This window comes from Rhinatrema bivittatum, chromosome 9 (assembly GCF_901001135.1).
Source record: "Rhinatrema bivittatum chromosome 9, aRhiBiv1.1, whole genome shotgun sequence".
NCBI classification, from domain to species: Eukaryota; Metazoa; Chordata; class Amphibia; order Gymnophiona; family Rhinatrematidae; genus Rhinatrema; species Rhinatrema bivittatum.
In genome coordinates, this window is record NC_042623.1 from 210,315,666 (window position 1) to 210,328,584 (window position 12,919).

The 12,919-nt window shown below is 49.5% G+C and overlaps 1 protein-coding gene across 1 annotated transcript in view; it reads right to left on the minus strand.

Annotated features, from left to right (window-relative positions):
- Window positions 1-685: 685 nt before the first annotated feature.
- LOC115099620 overlaps window positions 686-12,919 on the minus strand; it is a 39,280-nt gene continuing 27,046 nt past the window's right edge. Inside the window, exon 5 of the mRNA XM_029617351.1 lies at window positions 686-839. Coding sequence (XP_029473211.1) covers window positions 686-839 — 154 coding nt within the window. The remainder of the gene's footprint in view (window positions 840-12,919) is intronic.

Consider the following 12,919-nt stretch of genomic DNA (forward strand, 5'->3'; position numbering starts at 1 on the left):
ACCGCTGGAGGGCCTTTAGCCCCTTGGGTTGAGGCCACTGGGTGATGGCCGCTACCTTCTCTGGATCCATGTGGAAGCCGGTTGAGGAGATAATATAACCTAGAAAAGGCAGGGATTCGGCCTCAAAGGTGCACTTTTCCATCTTGGCATAAAGGCGGTTCTCCCGGAGAACCTGAAGGACTTGTTTGATGTGCTGACGATGGGAATCCAAATCCTTTGAGAAGATGAGTACATCATCGAGGTATACTATAACATGAGTGTTCAGGAAGTCTTGTAGAACCTCATTCATGAGGTGTTGGAAGACGGCTGGGGCGTTGCAGAGTCCGAAGGGTATTACAAGGTACTCGTAATGCCCGTCCCTGGTGTTGAACGCCGTCTTCCATTCGTCTCCAGGACGGATACGTACCAGGTTGTAGGCCCCCCTGAGGTCCAGCTTGGTAAACACACGGGCACCCTGAAGGCGGTCCAGCAGCTCCGGGATCAACGGGAGTGGGTAACGATCCCGCTTGGTAATGGCGTTCAAGCCCCGGTAATCAATACATGGCCGGAGAGAACCGTCCTTCTTAGCCACGAAGAAGAAGCCAGCGCCTGCAGGAGAGCGAGAGGGCCGGATGAACCTTTTGGCCAAGTTCTCCGTCACATACTGCGACATGGTCTTGGTCTCGGGTAAAGACAGAGGGTACACTCAGCCGTGAGGCGGGGTGGTACCGGGCAGTAAGTCAATGGGGCAGTCAAACGGCCTATGCTGCGGAAGAAGCTCTGCCATCTCCTTGGAGAACACATCCTCGAAGGACTGGTATGGCTCAGGCAACAGCTGGGAGGAGCAGACGTTCAGGGGTCTAGGCGGATGCGGAAGTTGCAAGCAGTGTTCAAAGCAGGCTGGCCCCCACCGAACCAACTGAAAGTCGTCCCATCGTATTAGGGGCGAATGCAGACGGAGCCACGGCAGTCCCAGAACCAAGGGGTGCACCGCTCGCTCTAAGACAAGCAAAGAGATCTGCTCCGAATGGAATAATCCGGTTTGTAGAGTAACGGGAGCGATGGAGCAGGTAATGGCCCCGGGGAGCAGAGTGCCTCGAATGGATGAGATCCACAGCGGAGGGACCTTTTGCACTGTGGGGAGGGCGAGCTGGGCCACCAGGTCGGCCACTATAAAGTTCCCTTCTGCACCTGAGTCTATGAACGCACGGACCTGGAGTTCCCCTCCAGGATACTTCAGGGTTACAGGCAATGTGCACAGAGGAGCTGATCCGGAAGCGCCTAGGTGTAGCTCCTCAGTATAGCCTAGGCAGGAGCGTTTCCCGGACGCTCCGGGCAAGTCAAGAGAAAATGCCCCTTGCCTCCACAATAGAGGCAGAGGCCAAGCGTACGCCGTCTCTTCTTTTCTTCAGGAGTCAGTGGAGATCTGCCGACCTGCATGGGTTCCCCACTAGACACCGAAGTAGGAGAAGCCTGACTACGCTCTGCCTACTGCCTGCCTCGACCCCGGTTCGTCTCTGACTACGCTCTGTTGCCGTCTGCCTTTGTTATCGGCTCATCTCTGTTCCTGCTTCAACCTTCAGCCTTGCCTTCACCTGCTGGCTGCGGACCCCACTCCAGGTTTCTACTTGCTCCTACTCACGTCTGCTCCTTTGGAGACTCTATTTTCACGGGGAAGAGAGGGGAAGCGGTGCAGACCACAACAAGTTATACGATGTTAGGTTCCATATTAGGAGCTACCACTCAGGAAAAAGATCTAGGCATCATAGTGGATAATACTTTAAAATCGTCGGCTCAGTGTGCTACAACAGTCAAAAAAGCAAACAGAATGTTAGGAATTATTAGGAAGGGAATGATTAATAAAACAGAAAATGTCATAATGCCTCTATATCGCTCCATGGTGAGACCGCACCTTGAATAATGCTCGCTGCATCTCAAAAAAGATATGGTTGCGATGGAGAAGGTACAGAAAAGGGCAATCAAAATGATAAAGGGGATAGAACACTCCCCTATGAGGAAAGGCTGAAGAGGTTAGGGCTGTTCAGCTTGGAGAAGAGACGGCTGAGGAGGGATATGATAGAGGTCTTTAAGATCATGAGAGGTCTTGAACGAGTAGATGTGACTCGGTTATTTACCCTTTCGAATAATAGAAGGACTAGGGGGCATTCCATGAAGTCAGCAAGTAGCACATGTAAGACCAAATGGAGAAAATTCTTTTTCACTCAGGGGCGGATTTTAAGAGCCCTGCTCGCCAGTGCGCCTATGTTCAATAGGCCTACCGGCGCGCGCAGAGCCCCGGGACTCGCGTAAGTCCCAGGGTTTTCCAAGGGGGATGTGTCGGGGGCGGGGCCGAGCGGCGCGCCATTTTCGGGGCGGGACGCAGCATTTTGGGGGCGGGCCCGGGGGCATGGCCGCGCCCTCCGGAACCGCCCCTGGGTTGCGTCTAGGCGCGCCAGCGGCCTGCTGGCGCGCGGCGATTTACTTCTCCCTCTGGAAGGCGTAAATCCCCCAACAAAGGTAGGGGGGGGGTTTAGACAGGGCCGGGGGGGTGGGTTAGATGGAGGAAGGGAGGGGAAGGTGAGGGGAGGGCGTTAGCGAATTCCAGAGCGGCCTCGGAGGGAACGGAGGTAGGCTGCGCGGCTCGGTGCGTGCCAGCTACACGAAATCGGTAGCCTTGCGCGCGCCGATCTAGGATTTTAGCGGATACGCGCGGCTACGCAAGTATCTACTAAAATCCCGCGTACTTTTGTTGGTGCCTGGAGCGCCTGGAGCACCAACAAAAGTACGCCAACGCGCCGTTTTTGAAAATCTACCCCTCAACGTACAATAAAGCTCTGGAATTTGTTGCCAGAGGATGTGGTTAGTGTAGTTAGTGTAGCTGGGTTCAAAAAAGGTTTGGATAAGTTCTTGGAGGAGAAGTCCATTAACTGCTATTAATCAAGTTGACTTAGGGAATAGCCACTGCTATTAATTGCATCAGTAGCATGGGTTCTTCTTAGTGTTTAGGTAATTGCCTGGTTTGGCCTCTGTTGGAAACAGGATGCTGGGCTTGATGGACCCTTGGTCTGACCCAGCATGGCAATTTCTTATGTTCTTATGTTCTTATAATGACATAGATTTCCTGATTCTACACCAAGCCTTTCTAAGGGATCATACCAACAGGGAAGACAAAACAGGCAACTCCACTCTAGGGGCATGAAGGACATATTTTAAGTTTAGTGGGGCACAAAGCACTTTCTCAAACTGTAGTTCTGCATAATCATTCTGATCTAATAACCAATCCCCTAAAACCTGAAGAAGGGAGGCAAGGCTATACAATTTAAAATTTGGAGCTCCTATACCTTCCTCTGTACTCAGGGTCATCAATATCTGATACAATAATCTAGCTCTCATTCCCCTCCAAATGAAAAGGCTAAAAATCTTGCATAGTTTCTTAATATCTTTCATATGCATATTACACAGAAGCTTCTTGTTGCGCAGGAGGTGGACCCTTGGGCTGAGGTGGGGTTGATGCTACCCGCAGGGCAGGCCCTATGGGTCCCCACCATCGGCATGCGGAGCTGGCTGATTGACGGAGGCCGGCTGGAGCTTCGCCAATACCAGCCTTCATTCCCCGCAGGTTGAGCCCTTGGGTACCGGGGCTGGCTGGACTTAGGTGGGCTTCCGTCCAAGGTCTTGTCAGGGACAATGAGGAAGTCAGCCAGGGGCCAGCAGCGGTAGTAGAAGTAGATGATCTGATCTGGACGAGGCGGAGTCCTGGAGACTCGGGCGCCAATCAAAACAGGAGACAGACAGAGGGCGCCTGAGTAAGAACAAGCCGAAGCCTGAGAGGCCAAGTCCAGAATGAATTCAAAGGGGGCGTTGTAGAGCAGGCTGAAGTCAGGGCAGGCGGAAGGCAAGGAAGAGTGGCAAGACAAGCATGGATCAAACCAGGAGTCAGATGGAGAATGGTCAGGCAAGGCAAAGGTCAAAACCAGGAGACGGGCAGGAGCATAGTCAGACATAGCAGGAGTCAAGCCAGGAATCAATCAGTAGGTGGTCAGACGAAGCGAAGGTCAAAGCCAGGAGTCAATCAGTAGCATAGTCAGATGAAGCAAAGGTCAAAGCCAGGTATCAATCAGTAGAAGACATGAACACAGGAGCAGGAATGAATACTAGGATCAGGAACAGGAACACAGATGAAGCAGGAACAAGTCAGGAACCAGGAACACGGAAGAAATGCAGGAACAAGCAACTAAGCACACAACTAGTGTGGAGACCTGTTGCCAAGGCAAGGAAGCACTGGCTGGGCCCAGCCTTAAGTACTGGGACCCTGTGATGTCATCATCCAAGGCCACGGGGTGGTTTCCCACTGCGGCCACTTTAAAGATAGAGCCGATGCACGTGCACACGCCTAGGGAGGGGCATGGCGCGAGATGGTGATGTCTCCCCGCGGACTATTTGGGGAGGCCTGCCGCAGAGCAGAGACATCCGTGATGTTGCACCAGAGGTGGACCCTTGGGCCAAGGTGCGGTTGATGCAACCCGTAGGTAGGGACCTACGGGTCCCCACCGTCAGCAGGCAAAGTGGGCTGATGGACAGAGGCCAGCTGGCACTTCACCAATTACTCGTTCCCGCAGGTTGAGCCTTTGGGTACTGGGGCCGGCTGGACTTAGGTGGGCCTCCGTATGTCGTTGTCAATGGAGTGATCGAGGTCAGCCCAGAGACAATAGTAGGGAGATGATGCAGTCTAGTGCTGGAGAGGTAATGTCCCCGAGACCTGGGCGCCAAAGGAACAAAGTCAGACAGGGGGCGCCCGAGCAAGAGCAGACCAAAGCCTGAATAGGCCAAGTTTAGGACGTAGGCTGAAGAGGCATCATAGAGCAAGATTGAGTCAGGGCTGGCAGCAATCTGGAAGTAGTGGCAAGCAAGGCTGAAGACTAATCATGGAGATAGTCAAACGTAGTCAGGCAAAGCAGAGGTCTGGGTCTGGAGAGAGGCAACGGAGTAGTCAGGCAAAGCAGAGGGGAACACTGAGAGGAGAGGATCACCTTGCTGGTGGCTGAAAGGAATCAGTAAGTTTTTGCTTGGGACATTGTCTTTCTTAAAAGTATTGGGGCAAAGTTAACTATTTGGGAATATTATTTAGTGTGTTTGTGCTTTTAATATTCAGTAAGACAGTGAATAAACAAGTTAGACTGTATTTTTAAATAGTCAATTAGGCAGCTAGTAAGCAGTAGGTAGTGTGTTTATCTTTTAAAGTCTGTAAGGCAGCTAGTAAGCAGAACTGTATTTAAAAAAAACAAAAAACACAAAAAAAAGTAGCCAGAAGCTAGAAATAAGCTAGAAGCAGTGTATACCTAAGTTAAAAGGTTGAAAAGTTCAGTCCAGTTACTCACCTTGGAAAGGTGTTGAGGTAGTGTGACTTGGTTTGAATAGGTACCAACATTTGTTAATCAAGAGAGCAGTGAGTCACTCTAGCTGACTAACTGAAGTTAGACTGTTTGTATTTCCCAACCCTCCCACTCCTAGCTCATCCTTTAATTTATAGGCAGGTGCCACTTTCATTAAAAAAAACCAAAACAACAACAACAACACCAAAAGCTTTATTGAGAATTTGATCAGACCCCTATAGGCCACTATCAGACATATAGTGAATTCACTAATACATTTAAAGGACGTTAATTAGACACATTCCTACTCCCATAGCAACCTAAAACTTAACTAGGTACTGATTAAAACTGAGATGAAAGCAGCAGTCCAGCAGCAAGAGGGGGGCTTCCCAGTCTTTTGTATCGAGTGTCACATGTATGAATTTTTACCCACCGGTGAGAAGTTGTACATGTGCATGCGATGCAAAGAGCTCCTGACTCTCAGAGAACGAGTCTGATCTCTGGAGGCTAGAGTGGCAGACCTGGAGGAGCTGAGGCAGACAGAGAGGTATATAGATGAGACCTTCAGGGACATAGTAGCCAAGTCCCAACTTCAGGCTGGCAGCCCTGGTGCTGCCTTGGAGGAAGAAGGTCTCATGATTGGAGAGCATTAACCTGATGTAGCAGGCAAGGATCCTGTAGCAAGGACCTGCTCTCCAGGTGATGCACTATCCTTTCGTACCGAGGATATCTCCCAAGGCCTACTGCCCAGGAGGGAAGGGTTAGGTCGGCCGTCATAGTAGGTGATTCGATTATTAGGAATGTAGACAGCTGGGTGGCTGGTGGGCGTGAGCATCGCCTGGTCACATGCCTACCTGGTGCGAAGGTGGCGGACCTCACGCGTCACCTAGATAGGATTTTAGACAGTACTGGGGAGGAGCTGGCTGTCGTGGTACATGTGGGCACCAACGACATAGGAAAATGTGGGAGGGAGGTTCTGGAATCCAGAACCTCAAGGGTAGCATTCTCTGAAATGCTCCCTGTTCCACGCGCAGGTCACCAGAGGCAGGCAAACCTCTGGAGTCTCAATGTGTGGATGAGACGATGGTGCAAGGAAGAGGGATTCAGTTTTGTTAGGAACTAGGGAAACTTTTGGGGAAGGGGGAGTCTCTTCCGAAGGGATGGGCTCCACCTTAACCAGGGTGGAACCAGACTGCTGGCGCTAACCTTTAAAAAGGAGATAGAGCAGCTTTTAAACTAGATCAAAGGGGAAAGCCGACAGTCGCTCAGCAGCGCATGGTTCGGAGAGAGGTATCTTCAAAGGATACTAATGATGCATTAGAATTAGGGCATCCCGACAGTGAGGTTCCAATAATAAGAAAAGTAGTCTAAGTGCCTGTAACTAAAAACTCACCTGAGCTAAAAAATTCTAACTTATCCCTATCAATTAAAAAGCAGAATGAAAATACAAACAAAAAACAAACTTTGAAATGTTTGCATGCTAATGCCAGAAGTCTAAAAAGTAAGATGGGAGAATTAGAATGTATAGCAGTGATGATGACATAGACTTAATTGGCATCTCAGAGACATGGTGGAAGGAGGACAACCAATGGGACAGTGCTATAACGGGGTACAAATTATATCACAATGACAGAGAGGAGCACCCGGGAGGCGGTGTGGCACTTTATGTCCGGGATGGCATAGAGTCCAACAGGATAAACATCCTGCATGAGACTAAATGCACAATTGAATCTTTATGGGTAGAAATCCCTTGTATGTCAGGGAAGACTATAATGATAGTATACTACCGTCCACCTGGTCAAGATGGTGAGACTGACAGTGAAATGCTAAGAGAAATTAGTAGAGATGTGAATCGTTTTCCATATTGTCTTAACAATAGAAATCGTGTGGCAGGAGAAGAAAATCGTGTTTGGCACGATTATTTCGTTGAAAAATCGTTAAAAATCGTTTTTTCCGATTAGTGCGCACTAACTCGAGTTAGTGCGCACTAACTCAAAATGATACAAATAGACACTTTCCAGGTCACTGAAGGTCAGTTAGGAATGAATATGTGTTCCTATTGGCTGGCAGCCCTCTTATCTATTGATGTTACCAAGGTTACCACTGAGGTGATGGTTGGGGGGATGGGAAATGGAACTGGAAACTCATGAACACCAACAGAAAATGAAACAAAGTGTTCACACTTCCCAGGTCAGTAAAGGTCACTTAGGAATGAATATGTATTCCTATTGGCTGGCTGTGCTCTTATCTATTGATGTTACCAAGGTTACCACTGAGGTAATGGTTGGGGGGATGTGAAATGGAAACAGTTGGAAGCTTGACAAAAAAAGTAATGTGATGATCAGCACTCACGTGACTAGAACTTCTTTGTTTATTATTTTTGTTAGCAGACACGTGCATGTTGAATTTGCCAATCACTGTGCATTTTAGAAAGGTGGTCCTGGCTGGAACTGTACACAGTTCAAATATATGTAATTGATTGTTGGTAAGTGTATTTTTTAAGTAGCCACACTGGCACAAGTATGTTTACTTTTCCTCCTACTTAACTCACTAGCTCAGCTTTGTAAGAAGGGCTTCTCTGCTTGAGTGAGGGTCAGGCAGCTCCCCCCTGTCTGTGAAGCCAGCCTCTCACTAGTAATGCAGGGAGGGAGCTGTCTCAGACTTCACCATCCTCCCCCCCCCCCCCTCACCCACACACCATTCACTAGCTGGGACATGGGGGAAGTCAGGAGTGAGGGTCAGGCAGCTCCCCCCTGTCTGTGAAGCCAGCCTCTCACTAGTAATGCAGGGAGGGAGCTGTCTCAGACTTCACCATCCTCCCCCCCCCCCTCACCCACACACCATTCACTAGCTGGGACATGGGGGAAGTCAGGAGTGAGGGTCAGGCAGCTCCCCCCTGTCTGTGAAGCCAGCCTCTCACTAGTAATGCAGGGAGGGAGCTGTCTCAGACTTCACCATCCTCCCCCCCCCTCACCCACACACCATTCACTAGCTGGGACATGGGGGAAGTCAGGAGTGAGGGTCAGGCAGCTCCCCCCTGTCTGTGAAGCCAGCCTCTCACTAGTAATGCAGGGAGGGAGCTGTCTCAGACTTCACCATCCTCCCCCCCCCCCTCACCCACACACCATTCACTAGCTGGGACATGGGGGAAGTCAGGAGTGAGGGTCAGGCAGCTCCCCCCTGTCTGTGAAGCCAGCCTCTCACTAGTAATGCAGGGAGGGAGCTGTCTCAGACTTCACCATCCTCCCCCCCCCCCTCACCCACACACCATTCACTAGCTGGGACATGGGGGAAGTCAGGAGTGAGGGTCAGGCAGCTCCCCCCTGTCTGTGAAGCCAGCCTCTCACTAGTAATGCAGGGAGGGAGCTGTCTCAGACTTCACCATCCTCCCCCCCCCCCCTCACCCACACACCATTCACTAGCTGGGACATGGGGGAAGTCAGGAGTGAGGGTCAGGCAGCTCCCCCCTGTCTGTGAAGCCAGCCTCTCACTAGTAATGCAGGGAGGGAGCTGTCTCAGACTTCACCATCCTCCTCCCCCCCCCCCCCCCTCACCCACACACCATTCACTAGCTGGGACATGGGGGAAGTCAGGAGTGAGGGTCAGGCAGCTCCCCCCTGTCTGTGAAGCCAGCCTCTCACTAGTAATGCAGGGAGGGAGCTGTCTCAGACTTCACCATCCTCTCCCCCCCCCCCTCACCCACACACCATTCACTAGCTGGGACATGGGGGAAGTCAGGAGTGAGGGTCAGGCAGCTCCCCCCTGTCTGTGAAACCAGCCTCTCACTAGTAATGCAGGGAGGGAGCTGTCTCAGACTGGTATCAGGGTTAGGGCACTGTGTGCAGGAAGATCACAACACTCCTGGTATTAATAGGGATAGGGCACTGTAAGAGATGACTGTAGTAGATTGAATAAAGATCTGATGTTTCTGCTCTCACACCAAACAAAAACAACACACAAGCAGAGAAGCCCTTCTTACAAAGCTGAGCTAGTGAGTTAAGTAGGAGGAAAAGTAAACATACTTGTGCCAGTGTGGCTACTTAAAAAATACACTTACCAACAATCAATTACATATATTTGAACTGTGTACAGTTCCAGCCAGGACCACCTTTCTAAAATGCACAGTGATTGGCAAATTCAACATGCACTAGCATTTCAGGTGCCTGCTAACAAAAATAATAAACAAACAAGTTCTAGTCACGTGAGTGCTGATCATTACATTACTTTTTTTGTCAAGCTTCCAACTGTTTCCATTTCACATCCCCCCAACCATTACCTCAGTGTTAGCCTTGGTAACATCAATAGATAAGAGCACAGCCAGCCAATAGGAATACATACATACATATTCATTCCTAAGTGACCTTTACTGACCTGGGAAGTGTGAACACTTTGTTTCATTTTCTGTTGGTGTTCGTTAGTTTCCAGTTCCATTTCCCATCCCCCCAACCATCACCTCAGTGGTAACCTTGGTAACATCAATAGATAAGAGGGCAGCCTGCCAATAGGAACACATATTCATTCCTAACTGACCTTCAGTGACCTGGAAAGTGTTTATTTGTATCATTTTCAGTTAGTGCGCACTAAATCGAGTTAGTGCGCACTAACGGGGAGTTAGTGCGCACTAACTCGATTTAGTGCGCACTAACACGATTTAACGATTTTTAACGATAAATCGTTAGAATTTCTATTGTATCGTGTTCTATAACGATTTAAGACGATATTAACATTATCGGACGATAATTTTAATCGTTGAAAAACGATTCACATCCCTGTAAATTAGGGAAGCTAACCAAATTGGTAGTGCGGTAATAATGGGAGACTTCAATTACCCCAATATTGACTGGGTAAATGTATCATCGGGACACGCTACAGAGATAAAGTTCCTGGATGGAATAAATGATAGCTTTATGGAGCAAGTGGTTCAGGAACCGAGAAGAGAGGGAGCAATTTTAGATCTAATTCTCAGTGGAGCACAAGATTTGGTGAGAGAGGTAACGGTGGTGGGGCCGCTTGGCAATAGTGATCATAATATGATCAAATTTGAATTAACAACTGGAAGGGGGACAGTAAGCAATAGGGATGTGAATCGTTTTTTAACGATTAAAATTATCGTCCGATAATGTTAATATCGTCTTAAATCGTTATAGAACACAATACAATAGAAATTCTAACGATTTATCGTTAAAAATCGTTAAATCGTGTTAGTGCGCACTAACGGGAGTTAGTGCGCACTAACTGAAAATGATACAAATTGACACTTTCCAGGTCAGTAAAGGTCAGTTAGGAATGAATATGTGTTCCTATTGGCTGGCTGCCCTCTTATCTATTGATGTTAACCAGGTTCCCACTGAGGTGATGGTTGGGGGGGATGGGAAATGGAAATGGAAACTCAGGAACACTAACAGAAAATGATACAAATTATTGACACTTTCCAGGTCAGTAAAGGTCAGTTAGGAATGAATATGTATTCCTATTGGCTGGCTGCCCTCTTATCTATTGATGTTACCAAGGTTCCAACTGAGGTGATGGTTGGGGGGATGGGAAATGGAAACTGTTGGTACTTGACAAAAAAAGTAATGTGATCAGTCAATATGACTAGAACCTGTGCCCTATTCCTGATACCAGGGGTGTTGTGATCTTCCTGCACTCAGTGCCCTATCCCTGATACCAGTCTGAGACAGCTCCCTCCCTGCATTACTAGTGAGAGGCTGGCTTCACAGACAGGGGGGAGCTGCCTGACCCTCACTCCTGACTTCTCCCATGTCCCAGCCAGTGAATGGTGTGTGGGTGAGGGGGGGGGGGGGGGGGGAGGATGGTGAAGTCTGAGACAGCTCCCTCCCTGCATTACTAGTGAGAGGCTGGCTTCACAGACAGGGGGGAGCTGCCTGACCCTCACTCCTGACTTCCCCCATGTCCCAGCTAGTGAATGGTGTGTGGGTGAGGGGGGGGGGAGGATGGTGAAGTCTGAGACAGCTCCCTCCCTGCATTACTAGTGAGAGGCTGGCTTAACAGACAGGGGGGAGCTGCCTGACCCTCACTCCTGACTTCCCCCATGTCCCAGCTAGTGAATGGTGTGTGGGTGAGGGGGGGGGAGGATGGTGAAGTCTGAGACAGCTCCCTCCCTGCATTACTAGTGAGAGGCTGGCTTCACAGACAGGGGGGAACTGCCGGACCCTCACTCCTCCGGGGTATTGTGATCTTCCTGCACACAGTGCCCTATCCCTGATACCAGGGGTGTTGTGATCTTCCTGCATGCAGTGCCCTATCCCTATTAATACCAGGAGTGTTGTGATCTTCCTGCACGCAGTGCCCTATCCCTAATACCAGGGGTGTTGTGATCTTCCTGCATGCAGTGCCCTATCCCTGATACCGGGATGTGTGCAAGAAGATCACAACACCCCCGGTATCAGGAATAGGGCACTGTGTGCAGGAAGATCACAACACCCCTGGTATTAAGGATAGGGCACTGTGTGCAGGAAGATCACAACACTCCTGGTATTAATAGGGATAGGGCACTGTGTACATGAAGATCACAACACCCCTGGTGCCAGGGTTAGGGCACTGTGTGCAAGAAGATCACAACACTCCTGGTATTAATAGGGATAGGGCACTGTGTGCAGGAAGATCACAACACTCCTGGTGTCAGGGTTAGGGCACTGTGTGCAGGAAGATCACAACACTCCTGGTATTAATAGGGATAGGGCACTGTGTGCAGGAAGATCACAACACCCCTGGTGCCAGGGTTAGGGCACTGTGTGCAGGAAGATCACAACACTCCTGGTATTAATAGGGATAGGGCACTGTGTGCAGGAAGATCACAACACCCCTGGTGTCAGGGTTAGGGCACTGTGTGCAGGAAGATCACAACACTCCTGGTATTAATAGGGATAGGGCACTGTGTGCAGGAAGATCACAACACTCCTGGTATTAATAGGGATAGGGCACTGTGTGCAGGAAGATCACATCACCCCTGGTGCCAGGGTTAGGGCACTGTGTGCAGGAAGATCACAACACTCCTGGTATTAATAGGGATAGGGCACTGTGTGCAGGAAGATCACAACACCCCTGGTGCCAGGGTTAGGGCACTGTGTGCAGGAAGATCACAACACTCCTGGTATTAATAGGGATAGGGCACTGTGTGCAGGAAGATCACAACACCCCTGGTGCCAGGGTTAGGGCACTGTGTGCAGGAAGATCACAACACTCCTGGTATTAATAGGGATAGGGCACTGTGTGCAGGAAGATCACAATACCCCTGGTATCAGGGTTAGGGCACAAGTTCTAGTCACATTGACTGATCACATTACTTGTTTTGTCAAGCTACCAACTGTTTCCATTTCCCATCCCCCATATACTGTCAGTGGGAGCCTTGTTAACATAAATAAATAAGAGGGCAGCCAATAGGAATACATATTCATTCCTAAACTGACCTTAACTGACCTGAAAAGTGTCAAATTGTAACTCCCGTTAGTGCGCACTAACTCGAGTTAGTGCGCACTAATCGGAAAAAACGATTTTTAACGATTTTTTAACTAAAAAATCGTGCCTAACACGATTTTCTTGCCCTG